This window comes from Colobus angolensis, unplaced genomic scaffold, assembly GCF_000951035.1.
Source record: "Colobus angolensis palliatus isolate OR3802 unplaced genomic scaffold, Cang.pa_1.0 Scaffold309, whole genome shotgun sequence".
Lineage (NCBI taxonomy): Eukaryota > Metazoa > Chordata > Mammalia > Primates > Cercopithecidae > Colobus > Colobus angolensis.
In genome coordinates, this window is record NW_012116366.1 from 1509097 (window position 1) to 1534039 (window position 24943).

Genomic DNA, 24943 nt, shown 5'->3' on the forward strand with positions numbered 1-24943 from the left:
TGGCGGGCACCTGTAGTCCCAGCTACTCGGGAGGCTGAGGTGGGAGAAGGGTGTGAACCCAGGAAGCAGAGCTTGCAGTGAGCCAAGATCGCACCACTGCACTCCAACCTGGGCGACAGAGCAAGACTTCGTCTCAAAAAAAAAAAAGAAAGAAAGAAAGAAATGCAGAGTATGCCGGGCACAGTGGCTCACACCTGTAATCCCAACACTTTTGAGAGGCTGAGGGGGGCAGATCACTTGAGCTTAAGAGTTCGAGACCAACCTAGCCAACATGGTGAAACCCCATCTCTACTAAAAATGCAAAAATTAGCCAGGTATGGTGGCACATACCTGTAATCCCAGCTATTCGGGAGGCTGACGCATGAGAAATGCGTAAACCCGGGAGGTGGTGGTTGCAGTGAGTCGAGATGGTGTCACTGCACTCCAGCCTGGGTGATAGAGTGAAACTCTTGTCTCAAAAAAAAAAAAAAAAAAGGAAAAAAAGAAAAGAAAAAGAAAGAAATGCAGAATATCAGGTCCCACCCTAGATCTACTGAAGTGGTTTGGATCTGTGTCCCCACCCAAATCTCATGATGAATTATAATCCCCAGTGTTGAAGGTGGGGCTTGGTGGGAGGTGACTGGATCATGGGGATGGGTTTAGCACCATTCCCCTCAGTAGTGTCCTCACAGTAGTGAGTTCTTGTGAAATCTGGTTGTTTAAAAGTATGTGGCACCTCCCACACTCACTCTCTTGCTCCTGCCTTATAAGAAGTGGCCTCCTCTCACTTCACCTTCTGCCATGGTTATGTTTCCTGAGGTGTCTCCAAAAGCTGAGCAGACACCAACATCATGGTTCCTGTACAACCTGTGGAACTGTGAGCCAATTAAACCTTTTTCTTTATAAATTACCCAGTCTCAGGTATTTCTTTATAGCAATGCAAGAACGAACTAATACAGAAAATTGGGACTAAGTGGGGCACTGCTATAAAGACACCTAAAAATGTGGAAGCAACTTGGGAACTGGGTAATGGGCAGAGGGTGGAAGAGTTTGGAGGGCTCAGAAGAAGACAGAAAGATCAGGGAAAGTTTGGAACTCCCTGGAGACTGGTTAAATGGTTGTCACCAAAGTGGTGATAGTGAATAATAGTAAAGGCTGGGCTGACAAGGTCTCAGATGGAAAAGCAGAGCTTACTGGGAACTAGAGCAAAGGTCACTTTTGTTATGCCTTAGCAAAGAACCTGGATGCATTGTGCCCCTGCTCTGGAGATCTGTAGAACTTTGAACTTGAGAGTGATGATTTAGGGTATCTGGTGGAAGAAACTTCTAAGCAGCAAAGTGTTCAAGAGGTAGCCTGTCTGCTTGTAAGAACCTAGGCTCATATGCATCAGCAAAGAAATAACCTAACGTTGGAACTTACATTTAAAGGAGAAGCAGAGTATAAAAGTTTGGAAAAGTTGCAGCCTGGCAAATGGTAGAAAAGAAAAGCCTATTTTCAGGGAAGGAATTCAAGCAGACTACGGAAATCTGTGTTAGGTAAAAAGGAGCCAAGTCCTAATAGCCAAAACCACCAGGGGGTGGTGTAAGGCCTCAAAGGCATTTCAGAGACCTTCCCAGCAGCCTCACCCATCACAGGCCCAGAGGCTTAGGAGAACTGAATTGTTTCATGGGCCAGGCCCAGTGCCCCACTGCCCTCCACAGCCTTGGGACACTAGTCCCTGCATCCTAGCTGCTCCTGCCATGGCTCAAAGGGGCCCAGGTACAGCTCAGGCCACTGCTTCAGAGGGTACAAGTCATAATGGTGGCTTCTACATGGTCATGGTGTTAAGCCTGTGGGTGCAGAGTGTAAGAGCTGAGGCTTGGGAGACTCTGCCTAGGTTTCACAGGATGTCTGAAAAAGCCTAGATGCCCAGCACAAAGGGCCTTCTTTCTTTGTAATGATCTTGCCTCTACCCCATAAACATACCAGAAAGAGGAGAGAAGGAGAGAGCCTGGAACACTGAAATCTAAAGAAAGTTAGTGTAAGATGTTTGGATGCAGGCTGGAGGTGGGAAAAGCATGTGTTTCTCAGGGATATTTGCAAAAAATAAAATGATGGCATTCATTTCCTTGATCACTACTGAGTATGAATAATGGGTCTATGGGAGTTCATTGTACCAATCTCTCTACTTTTATGTATGTTTAAAAATTTCAAAATTAAAAAATAGCAATTTCAGAGATAATGTATGAGACAGCTAGCCTCCAAGATGGCTCCCAATGATCCTCTCTTCCTCATATTTGTGCTTTTGTACAGTCTTTCCATATTGAATACGGGCTTGTGTATGTGATCTGTGGAGATGACAGCCATAATTTCAAAGAACCAGGTCACTATGACTTCTGTCTTGTTCTCTCTTGGATCTCTTCCTCTGAGGGAATCAGCTATCATGCCATGAGGATATTCCAGCCATCCTGTGGAGAGGCTTTTATAGAGAGAAACCGAGGTTTCCTGCCAACACCCAGCCATATGAGTGATCCATGTCAGTAAGCCTCTGTGGAAGTTGATCCTCCGGCTCCTGTCAAGCTTGCTAATGACTGTAGCTTCAACTAATATTTAATGCAACTATAAGAGAAACGTCCAAGCCAGAACTGCCCACCAAGCTATTCCTGAATCTCTAACCAACAGAAACTCCAGAAGCTGCATGGTTGTGCCAGGCCAGCCTGCACACTCCAGCTGCCAGAGAGCATGTCTTATCCTGTGTTAATAATTTCTACTGGTTTACTTTTAAGTTAATTTACTCTTTCCTATATCTTTCATTCTGCTATGGAGTCCATGTAGTAAATTTTTTATTTCAGATTATTGTATTTTTTAGTTTTTTTTATAGTTTCTAATTCTCAGCTGAGAATTTCTACCTTTTCATTTTTTTCCAGTATGTTAGCCTCATGAAGCACTGTTATAAGAGCTGCTTTCAAGTATCTGATATTTCTAACATCTGGACCATCTCAGCACTGGCATCTCTTAATTGCTTTTTCAAACCATGAGATTTAGTCATGTTTTATCAGTTCTTCATATGTCAAATAATTTTAGGTTGTCTCCTGGACATTGTGAATTAACATTCACATGCTATATAAATTCTGAGTCCTGGGTCTCGTTATAATCCTTTGAAGAACACTAGTTTTTTGGTTTGTTTATTTCAGCAAGCATATAACCTAGTTAGGTTCAAACTGCAATTTCTGTTTCACCTTATACAGTGGTTCCAATGTCAGTTCAGCTCTCAAAAGCCTCTGCTTTCCTGCTTTAAGCCTGGACCCATTAATGTGCCACTCAGAGTCTAGCCTGAGACTTTGATGATAGTTCAAATCTTACTTTCAACATTTTGGGTTGGCTGGGTGCCATGGCTCATGCCTGTATTACCAGCATTTTGAGAGGCCAAGGCAGGCAGATCACTTGAGCTCGGAGTTTAAGACCAGCCTAGGCAACACGGCAAACCCTGTGTCTACAAAAAATACAAAGAAAAAAAAAAAAATCCAGGCATGGTGGCGTACAACTGTAGTCCCAGCTACTCAAGAGGCTGAGGCAGGATATTTACCTGAGTCCAGGAAAGTTAAGGCTGCAGTGAGTCATGATCATGTCACTGCACTCTGTCCTGGGCAACAGAATGAGATCCTGTCTCAAAAACAAGACAAAATAAAAAACAATTTGGGTCTGTCTTGTGCATTTAAAGCTTGGGGTAAGTCGGGAATATGCAAATTCATATGCCGAATTAGGGTATCCGCTTCTCCAAGCTCTCTCTTCTCCAAGACTCCCCTACCATTCTCTGGCCCATAGGGTTCCATTTACCTGATTCCCCTGACCAGAAAAACAGGTTTTCTATTGTGTCTGTTTCAGCTTTCTCAGTAAGTTTAATAGGATCTGTTTAGTGCTCTCTATATTAAACAACTGGACAATTAATGTTACTGACTGATTTTAACTGCTGGTGCCACTGGTGCTACTCAGTTCCAGTTCAGGGTTGGCCCTCAGGGCAACACAGCAAAAGAAAAAGGAGGCCAGGCACAGTGGCTCATGCCAGCACTTTGGGAGGCCAAGGCGGGCAGATCACTTGAGGTCAGAAGTTTGAGACCAGCCTGGCCAACATGGTGAAACCCCATCTCTTTTAAAATACAAAAAGACAAAAAGTAGCTGAGTGTGGTGGCATTTGCCTATAATCCCAGGTACTCGGGTGGCTGAGACAAGATAATCGCTTGGACCCGGGAGATGGAGGTTGTAGTGAGCCCAGATCATGCCACTGTACTCCAGTCTGGGCAACACAGCGAGACTGTCTCCAAAAAAAAAAAAAAAAAAAAAGGAAAAGGAAACTGGAAAATTCGTTTTCATGTGGGTCTCTTCATCAAGTTACCACCCTCTTACTCTCTTTCATAATCTATCTGCTTTTGTCCCTTTGAGAGTCCTCAGGTAGTTTTGTTTTGAATTTTGACCACAGTTTTTTGTAGTCCTTAGTGAGAGAGAAAGGAAGAGGCTGTAGTGGAATTACTCCACATAGGCTACACAGCATGTTAAGAACTTCTTAGCATCACTGAAGTTGACACACAAAAAAATTCTACAGAGTAACTGAGACATAAAAAGCAAACCAAACTGTGGAGTTCCTTAAAAATACAACTTTGGAGTACTTGTGAAAGGAAAAGAAAAAAATCATTTATATCACTACTCAAGAAAGAGATAATAGTTCATATTTGCAGCTATCCCAGACACAGCAGAAAAAAAATAGGAACCTTTCCTTCTATGAGTCTGTAAAAAATACAAAAAAATACATTAAAAACACTTCTTTGCCAAAGATAGCAGAAGATAGTGAAGCAAATGCCACTAAATACTATTTTCCCCATTGGGTTTTAAATTCTCAAAGGATAGTGTCTATGTTTCAGCTTCCTCAGTAAGTTTAACAGGATCTATTTAGTGCTCTCTACATAACAAAATGGTCAATTAGTGTTATTGACTGATTTTGTAGAAATCTAAGGAGAAAAAAGGGTCTGCCCCCCTAAAATTTCAACTAATCTTAGAAAATCTAAAATCCTATTTAAGATCTTTCCCACCTAATTTTATTTATCTGAACCTATAGATGGCATGAAACATACTGCCCAGCTCCCAAGGAATATCATTAATTTTAAGGTGTTTCAGGGTTAACAGTAGTACTACGTTATATGGCTTAATTCAAACTACACTTATAAGGTAATGAGGCATGAGCTTAACTGGTGTGATCGTAAGGACCAAACACATTGTTCATCCAAAAGATAAGATGAAAGCCAAAAAAGACCACCATCATACTGAATACACACACACACACACGTACACATGCACACGTGTGCGCAATCCAAAATTGTTATATTCTGGTCTAATAAGAAATGTTCAGCTCTGTAATGGAGTTAAGATTTGGGATAGAGAAGGGCAACTAAAAGTCATCAGTGCAACCTCACTGAAGGTCAACTGAAGTAATTACAGCTCTTCTGTTTAAAAAGACAAAACTTAATGGGGTACACAAGAAAATCCTACGAGATCATGAAAGTTATGCATAAAGTGGGTCCCAGATACTCAGATTAACCAAAACCCAAATATTCAAACTAAAATGTATAAGTTTAAGAGGCCGGGTGGGGTGGCTCACACCTATAATCCCATCACTTTGGGAGGCTGGAGGCAGACAGATCACTTGAGGCCAGGAGTTTGAGACCAACCTGGTGAAACCCTGTCTCTACTAAAATGTATGAGCTTAAACTTCAAACAAATATAGTGAACTACTAATGTTAAGAGATAGTAAAGGCTGAAAAGCGTAGTAAATAATTTCTTGATAACTACTTAAATTAAATAGAGATCCGTAATAGTGAATTCAAGAAGGCCAATACAATTTGAGGTATGCCTGCAACCTCTTCTGTGTCATTAAACACAATAGCATCTATCTTCACAACTTATTCCATTACTGAATGATCAGATATTACTCAATAGGCTTTTCTTACACATGGCTTTATTCTCAGTGTTTTAAAACCGTAGGAGTGTTATAGACAAAGTTACTCGCCAGACAGTAACAAGGCAGCAGTAATTCTTCACTTAGTCTATTTCACAGAATTATGACAGTTTAGAAAAATAATTAATTTGGGGGCTTTTAAAAACTTAACTATTCAGATTCACATCAAAAAATAATATACAGCCAGGCATGGTAGCTCACGCCTGTAATCCCAGCATTTTGGGAGGCCGAGGCAAGTGAACTGCTTGAGCCCAGGAGTTCAAGACCAGCCTGGCAACATGGAGAAACTTCATCTCTACTAAAAATAAAAACATTCACTGGGAGTGTTGGTGTATGCCTGTAGACCCAGCTACTCTGGAGGCTAAGGTAGAAGGATCACTTGAGCCTGGGATGCGGAGGATGCAGTGAGTCAAGATGGTGCCACTGCACTCCAGCCTGGGCCACAGAGTGAGACCCTGTCTCAAAAAAAAATTTTTTTTAATGCTATGCACTAAATACATTAGAAACACAATAATTTCTATAAAACTAAAGTTTTATTTTTAGGCTCATATCTTATAAATTTGAAATGGTAAATGACCTGAAACAGTCACTGCCTTACTTGATAAAGTCCCATTTTTAATTCTTGAATTGTTTTGAAGACCAAAAATATCAGTGAATTTCTGCATCTACTTAAATTGTAAGTATTCCCTAAAATTGCTGCACTAAAAATGTAATCCAGATCCCAAGAAGGAAGGAAAACAATCTGATATTATCACCTCATTTGTGCTACAGCTTGACTGAAGCATCCGTTTTTTTCCTATTTGTGTTCCAAGCTAGCAATTTAGCACTAACAGAGATACTAAGTTTCACCGTGAAAGAAAGTCACTTCAAAACGTATCTCCATACAGCAAAAAAGAATAAAAATAAAAACATAGCAAATATACGTACTCCTTTTGGAAAGCCATGCACACGGGAGAACTGAATCCAAAGACAAGGCACGCCTGGGCATCTGGGCTGTAGCCATTCCGGAGTAATATTTCTAGGCAATCTTCATGTCCCCCAAACACTGCTGAGTAAACAGGGCTTACTTTGTTTAGCCCAGTGTCACAGGCCCGGTTAGTAAGTGGTATTAATAAGTCCAAGATTCTATAAATACACAAATTCAGGAGGATTTAGTGTTTTTATAAGGGCATAAGTGTAGGCAACATTTCTAAAGCACAATTTTTTCAGAATTACCAACTGATTCATTTAAAGAAATATTTCTGTCTAGGGTGTACCTTCTACCAACAACGTTAAACTATTACATGCTATATATTTACTCTAAAATGTCACACTTATTATCACTTAAATACATGTGAAACAAAATTAACATCCCTATATGTAAACAGAAAAGGTGCTCTTTTAATTTTATTACTTTACTGGCACCACCTTATTCCCCAAAATGCAAATTTTATGTTAGATATTTTAGGGTCTAATAAATTATTTAAAACATCATTCTTCTAAGTATAAACTGGCATCAAGAAAATGCACTATTTTCCTTCTTAAAGTACCAATTAGTTTTTCTTTTCCAATTAGTAAAAATTTTTAAAGATGATAATTAACATGAAATTAAGACTAATATTTTCATCAGGAAGAAATTATAATTTCTGCTAAAATATTCTATTATCTGGGAAAAAAGTGAGCTCATGAAATATGGAGGCAGACTTATAAAGAAGCTGGTTCCTAGGAAGAGAAAGTTCTCAGAAAATAATTAAAACAAAAGTTCTTAGGTTATTTGTAAACTTACCTCTGGCAGTCAACTGGAAAGAAAAAAGGACTATTCCACCCTTCTAAAATTAAAAATAAAACTGTATAATAAAGCCAGGAAATTCCCTCTTTCTGGGAAAAGACAGACAGGGCTACTCTTAAGTATTTTTATAACAGTAAATTTATCTTTGTAACTTTTCCTCATGTAATGTATGTCTAAGATAACATTTAAGTAGAACTTACATTCACAAAAGGGGCTACCTTTGAAGTAGGCTATAAAGAAAATCATCAGTGACAATGAGAATTCTCAAAATTGAGAACAAATGCCCAAGAGACTTTTGGTATCATTTAAAGCTCAGAGTATAATATCTAACACTTACGTTTAAACAAATGATCAAGAACTGGGGAAAGTATCAAATTTTTAAATCTAAGCATTTTAATAGTTAAAATAGTCTAATTGTCTCTTAAATTTAATGTGTTTAATTTTTTTAAATAGGCTGGAAAAATTATACTCTCCCACAAGACATACACATGCTTACAAATATTAATGAAATAGTAAGGTACTGCGTCACCTAGTGGCACAATGACCAAATCGCAGAATCTGTTTTCCTACTATGTAAACAAACTAAATTAAGTAATGAATATTTTACTATTACTTTTTAAATCAGATAATACTAACAACAGTTATAAAAAGTACTATTGTAGAATTATGGCTGTAAAGATTCTAAACATATATTTCTAAAAATTATTGACTACCAATTTAAGATAGACAGCCATATTCTCACAGGATATAGCTTCTAAGATTCCTGGAACCACCATTTACTCTCTCTCCAACTTGAAGTTAGATCAAGAAAAGTTCAGTCAAAGGATTTAAGACAGGGAGGACTACTTAGCATACACTTCAACAGGCATCACAAACTCAAAAGCTTTCTGGGGTCAAAGAGGTAACATGGATGGCCTCATCAGACTGATGCTTAAAAGATGCCTGGGATAAAACTAGGGAGGAGGAGGTGGTGGATACAGCCATTACTAGAGAAATCAATGGGAAGAGTCAATACCCTGAGAAAGTCCCTGAGCCTCCCCAGTCTAGCAACTCTGCCTCACAATATCAAAGTGCAGGACTAGTAAAAGCAAAAGACAGCATGAGGGACAGATTAGGGGTAGATCTATTCACCCAGCAGATTGGTAAGGAAGGGAATTTTGCTTAGAGATGAAGGGTCTAGCCCAGATTTATTCTTTATTAGCTTTTGATTAAGAGACGATGCTTATTTTTTGTTTTAACACTTACTTTGTATGGCCCATTTGTGCAGCTGCATGAATAGGTAACTGCCAATTGTCCTCATTACAGTAAAGATCAGGATCTGCCCCACTGGAGAGCAAAAGCTCCACACATTTTGTGTGTCCCTCTTGAGCAGCAATGAACAAGGGAGTAGCTTTGTCCAAGGCTTGACAATTGACATTTGCACCTAATACAAAATAAACCATTTAACAGATAATCCTCATATTTAAAAAAAAAAAAATCAACATAAATTTCAAAGGAACTACCACAAAAGGGTTTCACAGCACAATAAGCTTTTCCCTCATCACTGGATGTTGGATGTTGTTAAATAAACATATTTACTTTGCTAACTTCTTGGTAATCATTTAAATTGTCTTTGCTAAACTGACAGGGTAGCTCATGCCTGGAATCCCAGCAATTTAGGAGGCTGTGGCCAGAGGACTGCTTGAGGCCATGTATTTGAGACCAGCCTGGGCAACATAGTAAGACCCTGTCTCTATCAAAACTAAAAAGGTTTTGCTTTTATGTCAGCAAGAAAACAAGTGATTCATATCTTAGAATTCATTTTTAAGCTAAAACAAAAATCTTGTTCAATGAAGGATACATTTCATTCCAATCCCTCCTCCAACGAGCATTCTGGGGCCCAATAAGTAAACATTTAAAAAGAAAAAATGCAAACTATCAAACATGGATAATATTTCTGACAAATGTTCAAAAAGATAAAATCTAAATTATGCCACTAATTGATTCAGGCTAAGATTTATGATAAATTATCAGTAAATATGACATATATGGGAACTACACCTTAAAACTAGTATTGACTATACTCTCTATTACATTTCTTTCTTCATAACCACTGCATAATAAATAATGCCTACAATCAGAGAAAAAGGGTCTCTTTCAACAGGTTTCTGAGTTGATATTTAAAATCACAAATGTGAAAGGGAAAAACAACATTATAGTGAAAGAAAGAAAAAGAAAAAATCCCACCCGCATTAAAATAATTATACAAAAATTAGAAGTGTGAATGTCTCCAGATGAAAAGGAACTACCCCAAGAATTTTGGATTTGTGAAAAATCTAAATGTAGTGACACCACTGAAGGATTACAGTCGTGTTCCCACAATGGCTCCTGACCCAAATGGAAACTCAGAAACGACAGATAAAAGAATTCAAAGCAAGGATTGCAAGGAAGCACAACAAGATCCAGACAAGGTTACAAATAAACACAAAGAAACTTCTAAATCAACTCAGGAAATGAAGTCATCTTAAGGTAAACATCTTAAAAAGGAATCAATCAGAGCTTCTGGAATTGAAAAACTCACTTAAGGAATTTCAAAATATAACTAAGTTTTATTAATAGACTGATCAAGCAGAAGAAAGAATTTTGAAGCTTGAAGATCAGTTTTTCAAACTAACTCAGTCAGACTAAAAAAAAAAATTTTTTTAATGAAAAAGGCTTTGAGAAATATTTGATGATGTAAAGCAACCAAATCTATGAATTACTGGTATTCCTGAGAGAAGGAGAAAAAGTAAATGACGTGGGAAACATATTTGAGGACATAATTTAAGAAAATTTCCCTCATCTTGACAGAGAGGAAGACATCCAGATAGAAGCAATCCAGAGAACTCCCTGTGAACATGAACATCACCATGGCATATAGACACCAGACTGTTGAAGGTTAACGCTAAAGAAAAAATCTTAAAGGCAGCTAGAGAAAAAAGTCAGATCACATACAAAAGGAACAGTGGACTTCTCAGTGGAAACCTTACAAGGCAAGAGAGATGGGGGGTCTATTTTCAGCATTCTTAAAGAAAGGACACTACAATCAAGAATTTCATATTCTACCAAACTAAGCTTCACAAATGAAGGAGAAATAAAATATTTTACAGACAAACAAGCACTAAGATAATTTGTTACCACTAGATCAGCCTTAGCAGAGATCCTTAGAGGACTTCTAAACATGGAAATGAAAGAACAACACTGATACCACAAAAACACACTGAAGAACATAGCCCAAAGACCCCATAATGCAGCCATGCAACAGACATGGCAAAGCAACCATCTACCAATTTAATAATAGGATCAAAACCTCACCTGTCAACATTAACCTTGAATGTAAAGGGTCTCTTCAGATTATATAAATCTTCCGCCTTTTACTAAACATCCTGCTTAAAAGGTACAGAGTTGCAATTTGGATTAAAAAGAAAGAAAGAAAGAAAAAAGACCCATCCATCTGCTGCCTTCAAGAGACATGTCTCACACGTAAAAACATCCACAGGCTCAAAGTAAAGGGTTGGAAAAAGCAAGCAAATGGAAAACAAAAAAGGTCAGGGGTCTCCCTTCCCCTTCCCCTTCCCCTTCCTCTTCCCCTTCCCATTCCCCTTCCATTTTTGAGATGGAGTCTTGCTGTCACCAGGCTGGAGTGCAATGGTGCGATCTCGGCTTACTGCAACCTCTGCCTCCCGGGTTCAAGCAATTCTCCTGCCTCAGCCTCCCGAGTAGCTGAGACTACAGGCGCACACCACCACGCCCAGCTAATTTTTGTATTTTTAGTAGATAGAGACGGGGTTTCACCATGTTGGCCAGGATGGTCTTGATCTCTTGTCCTTGTGATCCATCCACCTCAGCCTCCCAAAGTGCTGGGATTACAGGCATGAGCAACTGCACCTGAACAGGCGTCACTATTCTTATATCAGATAAAATAGACTTTAAATCAAACAACAGGGCCAGGCACAGTGGCTCACACCTATAATCCCAGAGCTTTGAGAGGCCAAACTGTGACAGAGCAGGAGTATCACCATCTTGCACAAGCACTGTTATTTTCCAATTCACCTTAATCAAAAACTGCCTAAATCCAAAGGGCATCAGTCTAAATGGCTAAGGTCAGCATGACCATAAACCAAAAAAACATCTCCAACGAGAAACATTCCAAACTCCTCCGCGACCAGAGACATACTAGCCACCCACCTCTGGCTGGGAAGATGCCAGCCCCGAGATAACTCCCTTCCTGCTGGAAAGATGTCAGCCCCAAGATAACTCCCTCTTCACCAAGAGACATTCCAACTTCACCATAAACTTCTCCCCCACACATAAATATTCCAAGCTTGTGATAAGCCCCCTCACCCTAAAACCAATATATACTCATGTACTCAGTCTGTAAGAGAAAGTATTCCTGAACAAAAAAAAAAAATCCGCCAGAAGCCCTTCTCAGGTTTTATCTAAAGTAAACCTGTCTCTAACTGCCAAGCCATCCTATGTGTCTCTTTCCCCTTTCTTTAACTCTTACCAGGTAGGAGGATCGCTTGAGCTCAGGAGTTCAAGACCAGACAGGGCAACGTGAAAGGAAAATAAATATTGGAACCCTACAATCACTAAGCCAAAGGGAAAAGTCAAGCTGGGAAATACTTAACGCAACCCTGCCTCCTATTCTATTCCTAAAAGATAGCTACTAGGATTAGAAAAAAGTTACATATCTCCCTCACAAGGAATTTCCCTGCAGATGAAGGACAGACAGAATTCAAAGCCATCCCTCTGCTCACTGGGATAAGTGCGTATCTGAGTGCCTCCTTTGGAAAGCCTAATCAGAAACTCAAAAAAAAAAAACAAAAAACAAAAGACAACCATTTGTCTCTTACCTACCTACGACCTGGACATACTCTCCCCACTTTGCATTGTCCTGCTTTTCCAGACAGAACCAATGCATATCTTATATATCTATTGATTGACGTCTCATGTCTCCCTAAAATGTATAAAACCAAGTTGTGCCCCAACCACTTTGGGCACATGTTGTCAGGACCTCTTGAGGGTGTGTCACAGGCACGTGCCCTTAACGTTGGCAAAATAAACTTCCTAAATTGACTGAGATCTGTCTCAGATATTTGGGGTTCACAGCAACACAGTGAGACCCCATTTCTATTTAAAAAAAAAAGAAAAAAATTATATATAAAAAACCAACGACAGTACAAAAGGACAAAGAAGGTAATTACATAATGATAAAGGGTTCGATTCAACAAGAAGACTTAACAATTCTAAATATACACATACCCAACACCAAAGCATCCAGTTTCATAAAACAAGCTCTTAGAGATCTATAGAGATAGTAATAATATTGGGAGATTTCAACATCCCATTGACAGCATTAGACAGATCATTAAGGCAGAAAATTAAAAAACAAATTCTGGGTATAAATTCAATATTTGACCAATTGGACCTAATACATATCTATAGAACACTCCACTCATCAACCACAGAATATATATTCTTCTCAACAGCACACAGAACATACTCAAAGATGGACCACATGCTTGGCCAAAAAGCACATCTCAATAAATTTTAAACAACTGATTCATTTGTGAGGCCAAGGCAGGTGGATCACTTGAAGGTCAGGAGTTCGTGACCAGATTGGCCAACATGATGAAACCCCATCTCTACTAAAAATACAAAAAATTAGTCGGCCACAGTGGTGTGTGCCTGTCATTCCAGGTACTCAAGAGGCTGAGGCAGAAGAATCACCTGAACCAGGAGGCAGAGGCTGCAGTGTGCCGAGATAATGCCACTGCACTCTAGTCTGGGTACAGAGCGAGACCCTGTCTCCAAATAAATAAATAAATAAATAAACTGAATTATACCAACCATACTCTCAGAACACAGCAGAATAAAAATAGAAATCAATACCAAGAAGATCTTCCAAAACCACACAATTACATAGAAATTAACTTGCCCTTGGCTGGGCGCGGTGGCTCACGCCTATAATCCTAGCACTTTGGGAGGCTGAGGCGGACAGACTGCCTGAGCTCAGGAGTTCGAGACCAACCTGGGCAATGTGGTGAAACCCCATCTCTACTAAACTACAAAAAACAAAAAAAAATTAGACAGGCGTGGTGGTGTGTGCCTCTAGTCCCAGCTACTCAAGAGGCTGAGGCAGGAGAATTGCTTGAACCCAGGAGGCGGAGGTTGCAGTGAGCCGAGATGGTGCCACTGTACTCCAGCCGGGCGACAGAGCGAGACTGTCTCACAAACAAAAAACAAACAAACAAACAAACAAACTTGCTCTTGTATAGCTTTTAAGTAAACAATAAAATTATGGCAGAAATAAAAAAATTCTTTGAAATAAATAAAAACAGACACAAAACATATTAAAATGCAGCAAAAAGTGTTAAGAAGTTCATAATGCTAAACATCTAACTCAGAAAGAAAGATCTCAAATTAATGATCCAATATCACACTTAGAAGAACAAGAAAAACCAGAACAAACTAACCCCAAAGCAAGCAGAAGAAACAAAAATAATTAAAATCAGAGTGGAATTGAATGAAATTGAGACCCAAAAATCCATACACAGGATCAATGAAACCAAAAGTTGGCTCTTTGAAAGGATAAACAAAATTGATAGACTGCTAGCTAGATTAACAAAGAAAAAAAAAGAGTGAAGATCCAAATAAGTACAATCTGAAACTACAAAGTTGACATTACAATAGATTCTACAGAAATACACAAGATCCTCAGAGACTATTATGAACACCTCAATGCACACAAACTAGAAAATCTAGAGGAAATGGATAAACTACAAAATCTCCCAAGACTGAATCGGAAAGAAATTGAAATAGACCAATATCAAGTTCCAAAACTGAATCCATAATAATAAAAAAAAAATAACCTACCAACCAAAAAGTCCTGGACCAGATGAATTCACAGCTGAATTCTACCAGATATACAAAGAAGAATGGGTACCAATTCTACTGAAACCATTCCCAAAAATCAAGAAGGAATTCCTCCCTAAGTTGTTCTACAAAGCCAGCATCGCCCTAATACCAAAACCTGGAAAAGACACAATGAAGAAAGAAAAGTACAGGCCAATATCCCTGATGAACATAGACACAAAAATCCTCAACAAAATACTAGCAAATCGAATCCAGCAACACATCAAAAAGTTAATGCATCATGATCAAGTAGGCTTCATTGTTGAGAGGCAACGTTGGTTCCATATACGCAAATGAATAATTGGGATTCACCACATAAAGAAAATTAAAAACTATATGATCACCTCAATAGATGTGAGAATAGCCTTCATAAAATCCAACATCCCTTCATGATAAAAAAAGAAAACCCTCAACAAACTAGGCATTGAAAGAACATATCTCAAAATAATAAGAATCATCTATGACAAACCCACAGCCAATATCATACTGAACAGGCAAAAGCTGGAAGCATTCTCCTTGAGAACTGGAAGAAGACAAGGATACCCACTCTCACCACTCCTATTCAACATAGTACTGGAAGTCCTTGCCAGAACATTCAGGCAAGAAAAAGAAATAAAAGGCATCCAAATAGGAAAAGAAGAAGTCAAACAATCTCTCTTCTCTGACAATATGATTCCATACCAAGAAAACCCTAAAGCCTCCACAAAAAGGCTCCTGAAGCTGATAAACAACTTCAGTAAAATTTCAGGTTACAAAATCAATGTATAAAATCAGCAGCATTTCTATACATCAATAATATTCAAGCTGACAGCCAAATCAAGAATGCAACTCCACTTACAATAGCCATCAAAAAAAAAAAAAAAAAATTAAAAACCCAGGAACACATCTTACCGAGGAGGTGAAAGAGCTCTACAAGGAGAACTACAAAATACTACTGAAAGAAATCATAGATGACACCAACAAATGGAAAATCCATGCTTATGGATTGCAAAAATCAATTATCATTTTTTAAAATACCCATGCTGCCCAAAGCAACCTATAGATTCAACACTATTCCATTTTTTATTTTTTCCCCTGATAAATGTCAGAGTCTTTGGTTTTTTTTTTTTTGTTTTTTTTTTTTGAGGCGGAGTCTCGCTGTGTCGCCCAGACTGGAGTGCAGTGGCCGGATCTCAGCTCACTGCAAGCTCCGCCTCCCGGGTTTACGCCATTCTCCTGCCTCAGCCTCTGGAGTAGCTGGGACTACAGGCGCCCGCCACCTCGCCCGGCTAGTTTTTGTATTTTTAGTAGAGACGGGGTTTCACCGTGTTAGCCAGGATGGTCTCGATCTCCTGACCTCGTGATCCGCCCGTCTCGGCCTCCCAAAGTGCTGGGATTACAGGCTTGAGCCACCGCGCCCGGCTTGGTTTTTGTTTTTATTTCCATAAGTTATTGGGGAACAGGTGGTGTCTGGTTACATCAGAAAGTTCTTTGGTGGTGATTTGTGAGATTCACCTCATCACCCAAGCAGTATACACTGTGACCAATTTGTGATCTTTTATCCCTCACCCCCTTCCCATCCTTTCCCCAAGTCCCTGAATTCCATTGTGTCATTTTTATGCTTCAATGCTATTCCTGTCAAACTACCAACACCATTTTTCACAGAATCAGAAAAAAAAATTTTCTTAAATTCATATGGAACCAAAAAATGGCACAAATAGCCAAAGCAATCCTAAGCAAAAAGAATAAAGCTGAAGGCATCACATTACCCAATTTCAAACTATACTTTAAGGCTAAGGTAACCAAAACAGCATGGTCCTGGTACAAAAACAGACACACAGACCAATGGAATAGACAATCCAGAAATACAGCCACGCACCTACAGCCATCTGATCTTTGACAAAGTTGACAAAAACAAGCAATGAGTTAGAGACTCCTTATTCAATAAATGGTACTAGGATACGTGGCTAGCTATATGCAGAAGAATGAAACTGGACCCCTACCTTTCACCATATACAACTCAAGATGGATTAAATATTAAAATGTAAGACCTCAAACTATAAAAATCCTAGTTAGAAAAAAAAGAGAAAACACCGTTCTGGACATTGGCCCTGAGAAAGAACTTATGACTAAGTTCTCAAAAGCAACTGCAACAAAAACAAAAATTGATAAGTGGGACCTAATTAATCTCTTTAGATTAATTAAGCTCTTTAGCTTCTGTAAAACAAAAGAATCCACAGACAATCCACAGAATAGGAGAAAATATTTGCTAACTACATATCTTTATAGATTCTGGACATTAGACAAAGGTCTTTATCCTAACTTTGTCTAATATCTAGAATCTATAAGGAAATTAATTCAACAAGCAAAAAACAATGCCATTAAAAACTGGGCAAAAGAACTGAGCACAGTGGCTCACGCCCGTAATCCCAGCACTTTGGAGGCAAGGCGGGTGGATCACGAGGTCAGGAGATCAAGACCATCCTGGTTAACACGGAGAAATCCTGTCTGTACTAAAAATACAAAAAATTAGCCAGGCATGGTGGCTCATGCCTGTAGTCCCAGCTACTTGGGAGGCTGAAGCAAGAGAATCGCTTGAACCCAAGAGGCAGAGGTTGCAGTGAGCAGAGATAGCGCCACTGTACTCCAGCCTGGGTGATAGAATGAGACTCCATTTCAAAAAAAAAAAAAACATTGGGCAAAAGACATGAAAAGACACTTCTCAAAAGAAGACATACGAGCAGCCAACAAACACATGAAGAATTGCTCAACATCACCAATCACCAGAGAAATACAAATCAAAACCACAATGAGACATAATCTCATACCAGTCAGAATGGCTATTACTAAAATGTCAAAAAACAACAGATTCTAGAGAGGTTGAAGACAAAGGGGAACACTTATACATTGTTAGTGGGAATGTAAATTAGTTCAGCCATAGTGGAAAGCAGTTTGGAAATTTCTCAAAGAACTTAAATAAAAACTACTATTCGACCCAGCAATTCATCACTGGGTATATATCCAAAAATAAATAAATAATTCTACCAAAAATATACATGCACTTGCATGTTCATCACAGCACTACTCACAATAGCAAAGCCATAGAATCAACCTAGGTGCCCACCAATGGATACCCGGTGGATTGGATACAGAAAATACAGTAGATATGCACCACGGAATACTACGCAGTCATAGAAAAGAATAAAATCATGTCCCTTTAGCAACACGGATGCAGCTGGAGGCCATTATTCTAAGTGAATTAACAAATTAACAGAAAACCAAATACTGCATGTTCTCACTTATAAATGGAGGCTAAACACTGGGTACTCGTGGACATAAAGACAGCAACAACAGATACTGGGGACTAATAGAGAAGGGAGGCAGGGAACAGGGCAAGGGCTCAAAAGCTAACTGCTGGGTACTATGCCCACTATCTAGGGGATGAGATCACTCATATCCCAAACCTCAGCAACCGCATCACGCAATATACCTATGTAACAAACCTGCATGCATACCCTCTGAATCTGAAATAAAAGCTGAAATTATAAAAAATAAAATAAAATCATAAATCTAATTAAATTACGTATACATCATTGTATAAAGATTTTTTAAATCCAACCTCAGTTTTTGTGAAGATTGTGAAAATAGCAGTCATCCCCAAACATTTCTTGTTGGCAAATAATGTATTAAATATGCTAAATATGATGTTGTTACATGACCATGAGAGTTTTTTAAATTTCTAGAATACATCTCAGTGGAAAGATCATCATCAAGAGGGAAAGGACTATCTTCTATTTAAAAGAATATTCCATAAATGCACCTTGAATAGAACAAAGTTTTATGTACACAAAAACTACATAGAACACAAATGGTAAATTAAAGAGTCTATAGATCCTTCAGAAATTCCAAATGCTAGAAACTAGAACCTTCATGATTTACATGAGGGAGATGTTTTACCCACTGTCAGTTTCAAAAAGAAGTAAACGTTGTAACTGAAAAGAGACTAAGTCAAGAAAGAAACCTTAACTTTTTTTTTTAATCAATGCATTATTTTGAGTGACAATTTCAAAGTATCAGAAAGAATAAGGAACCAATTTCTTGGTGAGACTACTGGTGAAAAAGTTGGAAAAATGACAGACAACTCACTGAAAGGAAAGTAGTGGGGGTTGGAAACATGTATAGTTACATAATAAACATACCTACATACCTTTTCAACTGATTATTTAGAATAATTCAGAAAAAAGAAATAAAAAGAACAAAGCAAAACAAAACAGGAGCTCAGAGCTCTGGGCGACAAGATAACAGACCTGACATGAGGAGAGACATTAAGGTGCAGTTTAATCTATCTAATTAAAAAAAAAAAATTTTGGGGGGGAGATGGAGTCTCACTCTGTCACCCAGGCTGGAGTGCAGTCGCGAGATCTAGGCTTACTGCAACCTCCACCTACTGGGTTTAAGCAATTCTCCTGCCTCAGCCTCCTGAGTAGCTGGGACTACAGGTGCACACCACTACACCTCGCTAATTTTTTGTATTTTAATAGAGACAGGGTTTCACCATGTTGCCCAGGCTGGCTGCAAACTCCTGAGCTCTGGCAATCCACCCGCCTTGGCCTCCCAAAGTGTTGGGATTACAGGCATGAGCCACCGGACCTGGCCTATTTAATCTAAATATTAACTAAACATATATATACACACACACCCACACACACACACACCCACACACACATACATTTTTTTTCTTTCTTTTTTTTTTTTTTTGAGACGGAGTCTCACTCTGTCGCCCAGACTAGAGTGCGGTGTTGTGATCTCCGCTCACTACAACCTCCGTCTCATGGGTTCAAGCAATTCTCCTGCCTCAGCCTCCCCAGTAGCAGGGAGAGCTGTGTGCCACCACACCTGGCTAATTTTTATATTTTCAGTAGAGACAAGGTTTCACCATGTTGGCCAGGACGGTCTCAAGCTCCTGACCTCAGGCAATCTGCCCGCCTCAGCCTCCCAAAGTGCTGGGATTACAGACGTGAGCCACCGTACCCGGCCTAAACACTAATAATTGAAACTTATGGGACTGCAAGTCATAAACTGAATTAGGATAGTCCTCTGGAAAGTATGATGTAGTAGAAGGAAGATCAGAAGTCAGAAGGCCTGGGTCCAAGCCCTGATTCTGCCAGGAAACAAGAGTCTAGATCTTTGACAAGGCACTTAAACATTCACAGTCTGGACTCTTAATCTAAAAACGATTATGTTTGAAGAGATTATTTTGGGGATTCCTCTTAACTGTAAGATTTATAGACTCATTATTTATAACAGATGCCTTAAATCGGCACTTAATGAATATTTGTTTCTTTTACTTCTTACTCTGACTTAAATGTTTGAAGGTTTGTAAAAGAAAGCAAAAACAAGAAAATACGTGCCCTGCTGTTTAAATAAACTGTGGATTGCCTGGCAGGCATAGTGGCTCACAGTGTAATCCCAACATTTTGGGAGGCTGAGGCAGGAGGATCACTTGAGGTTGGGAGATTGAGACCCACTTGGGCAACATAGCAAGACCCCATGTCTTAAAAAAAAAAAAAAAAAGGCTTTTTAATTAGCTGGGCATGGTGAAATGCACCTGTAGTCGCAGCTATTTGGTAGGCTAAAGCGGGAAAATCGCTTGAGGCCAGGAGTTTAAGGTTACAATGAGCTGTGATCATACCATTATACTCCAGCCTGGGTGATGGAGCAAGGCCTGGCCTCAATTAATCAATAAACAAGCAAACAAACAAACTTTGTATGATCTATTTGAAGGAAGTTTATAAAAAGCCTAGATTTTCTTTCTTTCTTTCTTTTTTTTTTTTGAGACAGAGTCTCGCTCTGCTGCCCACGCTGGAGTGCAGAGCTGCGATCTCGGCTCACTGCAACCTCCGCCTCCTAGGTTCAAGCAATTTTAGCGTTTCAGCTTCACTAGTAGTTGGGATTACAGGCGCATGCCACCATGCCCAGCTAATTTTTGTATTTTCAGTAGAGATGGGGTTTCGCCATGTTGGCCAGGCTGGTCTCAAACTCCTGACCTCAAGTGATCTGTCCACCTTGGCCTCCCAAAGGGCTGGGATTACAGGCATGAACAACCGTGCCTGGACAAAAAAAGTCCAGGTTTTTTTTTTTTAATTGCCTAGGCTACCGTGATTCACGCTTCATCAAGTTAGCACTGTGAAGCGCATATCTGGTGTTTGGGAGAGATTTAAAAGCCCCTACATAATAAACATTTCTGGTCACAAAACTGTGACTTAGAGTAAGAATGCCACCTGAACACCAACTTCCCTGGCAATGCTGAATGTGGAAGGGTTGTCAAAGAAAAACCTTTAGCAGGTTATGCTACTATTAACATAATAAAGTGAAAACCTACTTTGAAATAAACCCATTTAAATAATGACAAAATTAACAAAACATACACCTCAAGGCCTTAATACACAAAATAGCCATCTAATAAGGTAATTAAGCCTAAACTAGTCTTACACCCTAGAAAGTTGAAACTGCTCAATTCTCTACAGGAAAGGACAGCCCCGTCATTCAACTTGCCAATAAACCTGCTTTAGTGACAGATCATTATGTTCCTACTCAGTTAAATTAGTAGCTGTGCATTGCATTGTTAGTAATAGACACTGAATAACCAGGTTTATAAATCAACTTTTATTTACTCTTATTTACCACTTACATAAAACCATAAATTTCACAACCTGATTTATATTCGAGTCAAGAATTATTCCTCTAGGAAATATAAAGTTTAAAGCTCATGATCTTAACAGTACAAAGGCTAATGGATATTCTTACCGGATGAAATAAGTATGCTCAAGCTTTCTAGCTTGCCATACTGAGCAGCCACAAATAAAGGTGTGATTCCAAAGTCATCCTGGCATTCCTTGTTTGCTCCTTTTTTAAGAAGCAATTTTATGATCTCAGCATTTTCCTAAAGCACAGATTCACATTTTAAATAAGAAAAAAAACAAAGAAAATAAAAGGTATCTTTTTTCTCATTGTGTTTTTTTTTCTTTTTTATCCTCTCACTAAAGGATAACTTGAAGAAAAAAACAAAACAGTATACTGCTGTATTGGTTGGAAAGAAATTGGCCAAACAATCAGATTATCCTATACTTCTAGTTAACTCAATAAATGTAAACATGAAACACTGATCTCTAGGAATTATAAACCTTATAGAATCCTGCAAAATTAGCTTGCTAACCTAAGCACTAAGGAGCCATCACAATTTCTAAACACACTATTCTAAATAAAATAACCCATTGCTCTTCATCAATTTATATCCCAAATAACTGACGGTTTCTTAAACATGGCATCAATATTTTTAAAATGTAGATAATCCCTATAGCCCAGAGCTTCTACAGCTACTACAGAAGTTGGTTTATTCAGAATCATCATTAGCATTTAGACTGCCTTTTCTGTACTGCACTAACCATCATAAATCACAGGCGAGCAGAAAGCAAAAACTGCATAGGACTGTCATTTTAAGAGGGTAAAACACACAATTTACATGGAAATGAAATAATACATTCAGAGGTTACCTGAAAAGAAGCCTGGTGCAAGGAGTTCCATCCGCACATAGAATGGGATCCATTAACATTTGCTCCGTGTTGAAGCAACAGCTTTAACACATCTATCTGTCCATTTTCAACAGCTACAATACAGCAGTTAGAAAAATTAATGTCAGCAAAAAGGCATGTTTGTAGGACTGGTCACTTTGGTGATGTTCTCATCACTTATTCACCTCCGAACCACAATGCTCTCATTATTCCTAAACATTTATCACAATTTTCTTAGCCTAAATCTATTAACATATATCTAATTCTTTCTGAACACACACAAAATTATTTTCAACAGCATGTTAAAAGACACAGAGGAACTGGAAGCAAGAAGCAAACGTTTATTCTCTCTGAAAATGGAAATAGCCTAGTTCTAGTTTGTTAAAATGAAACTGGGAGAATATAAGATGGACAATTCAGAAACAACAGTACCAGTCTGGAAAAGCCATCTCAAAAGGACTGAAAGGTTTGTTATTACTACATTTGATCACAAATAAAAAGAGTCACTGACAAAATGAAAAAGCAAGTTCATCTTAGTTTTTTTTTTTTTTTTTACCATTATGAACCGTAAGCATTGTCAAAATGTTCTTATATCCATCAATGAAAATGTAAATGTTCTTGCTTATGTGAACTAAAAGGGGATTTCAGAAAAAAATTAAAAATGTTGTGAAAGAGATGCAAATTATTTTGCATAAAACTTTGCTATGAAGGTGGCACTAATTATGGAGGAATTTAAGCATGACATTAATGAAAAACAGAATGCCAGAATAGAATAGTGCTTTACAAAATAAGTACAAACACATACACACATTATTAACAAATTAGGTATATTGTGAATGTTGTTACGTGTAAGGCTACTGAGTGACATCTTTAAATTTTAAGTTCAGAAACTTAAAATTCAGAAATAGTAATATTTATAAGAAAGAAAGGTAAGATGTGTATAAGAAGGTCTGGCTAACGTGCTTGGATATGGGAAAGAAGATTTAAGTTGATTTCATATCTTGGCGATTGTGAACGGTGCTGCAATGAACATACGAGTGCATGTATCTTTATGGTAGAATGATTTCTATTCCTTTGGGTATATACCCAGTAACCGGATTGCTGGGTCAAATGGCAGTTGTTTTCAGCTCTCTGAGGAATCACCATAACGCCTTCCACAATGGTTGAATTAATGTACACTCCCATCAACAGTGTACACATGTTCCTTTTTCTCCTCAACCTCACCAGCACCTGTTATTTTTTCACTTTTTAATACCAGCCATTCTGACTGCTGTGAGATGGTACCTCATTGTGGTTTTGATTCGCAGGAAAAAATATTTGAAGAATAAGATTTTTTTTTTTTTCATTTCAAGCATATAGTTATTCTGTATCTCCTACTATAGTAGGAGGCAGGAAATGGGAATCAACACTTCTTAGTCACAAAATTAGAAAGGCACATTTAGATAATGAGTCACATTAGAAAACGCTAATATACATGAAACAATGGGAATATAAAAATCCTTAAAAGTGTAAAGCAAGAAATGGTAAGTGTGCTCATTACTACTGAAGATGAGTAACACGCCACTGATATTCTACTAGTTTTATATATTGAATTTATACTAAAGCTTATTTCCCCATAAGACTCTCAGAAGTTCTTTAATAAAAAATTATCCACCAGGTGTGGTGGCTTACACCTGTAATCCCAGCACTTTGGGAGGCCAAGGCAGGTGGATCATGAGGTCAGGAGATCGAGATCATCCTGGCTAACACCGTGAAAACCCGTTTCTACTAAAAATACAAAAAATTAGCCAGGTGTGGTGGCACGCACCTGTATTCCTAGCTACTCGGGAGGCTGAGGCAGGAGAATTGCTTGAACCTGGGAGGTGGAGGTTGCAGTGAGCCGAGATTGCGGCAGTGCACTCTAGCCTGGGTAACAGAGCAAGATTCCATCTCAAAAACAAAAATAAAAATAAAAACTCTTACTCTGAAGGGTTTCAGAAATGTAACCAATGGCTGTGATAGTACCACTGAGGTAGGAATCTAACATAACTAATATTCAAAAGCATTTACCATAGAGAAAACAGTTTTTCAAGCTAAGCAATTTCTGTATAAACGACCTAAAGTCACTCTAATTTGGGGTGGCTTGCAGGTACCCCATAAATATATACACTGATTTTACCCACAACACTTTTTTGGGCTTTTTTGGGGTTTTTTTTTGTTTTATTTGTTTTATTTGTTTTTTTTAGGATGGAGTCTCGCTCTGTCGCCCAGGCTGGAGTGCAATGGTGCGATCTCAGTTCACTGCAACCTCTGCCTCCCAGGTTCAAGCAATTCTCCCACCTCCGCCTCCTGAGTAGCTGGGATTATAGACACCCGCCATCATGCTTGGCTAATTTTTGGTATTTTTGTACAGACGGTGTCTCACCATGTTGGCCAGGGTGGTCTTGAACTCCTGACCTCAGGTGATCAACCTGCCTCGGCCTCCCAAAATGCTGGGATTACAAACATGAGCCATCACACTCGGCCCCCAAAACAGTTTGTTTTGTTTTATTTTGAGACAGAGTCTCACTCTGTCACCTAGGCTGCAGTGCAGTCACCCAGGCTAGAATGCAGTGGTGCAATCTTGGCTTACTGCAACCTCCCCATCCCGGGTTTCACGCGATTCTCCTGCCTCAGCCTCCCGAGTAGCTGGGATTACAGGCATGTACCACCATGTCTGGCTAATTTTTGTATTTTTAGTAGATA

The 24943-nt window shown here is 38.8% G+C and overlaps 1 protein-coding gene across 4 annotated transcripts in view; it reads right to left on the reverse strand.

Moving 5' to 3' along the window:
- Positions 1-24943, reverse strand: part of ASB3 (ankyrin repeat and SOCS box containing 3) — a 116308-nt gene that overhangs the window by 37172 nt on the left and 54193 nt on the right. For all 4 annotated transcript variants that reach the window (XM_011950574.1, XM_011950576.1, XM_011950575.1 and 1 more), the window contains 4 exons: positions 22202-22314; positions 21456-21591; positions 8979-9156; positions 6893-7090 (listed from right to left, as the gene is read on the reverse strand). In XM_011950574.1, the coding sequence (XP_011805964.1) occupies positions 6893-7090; positions 8979-9156; positions 21456-21591; positions 22202-22314 (625 nt within the window). The remainder of the gene's footprint in view (positions 1-6892; positions 7091-8978; positions 9157-21455; positions 21592-22201; positions 22315-24943) is intronic.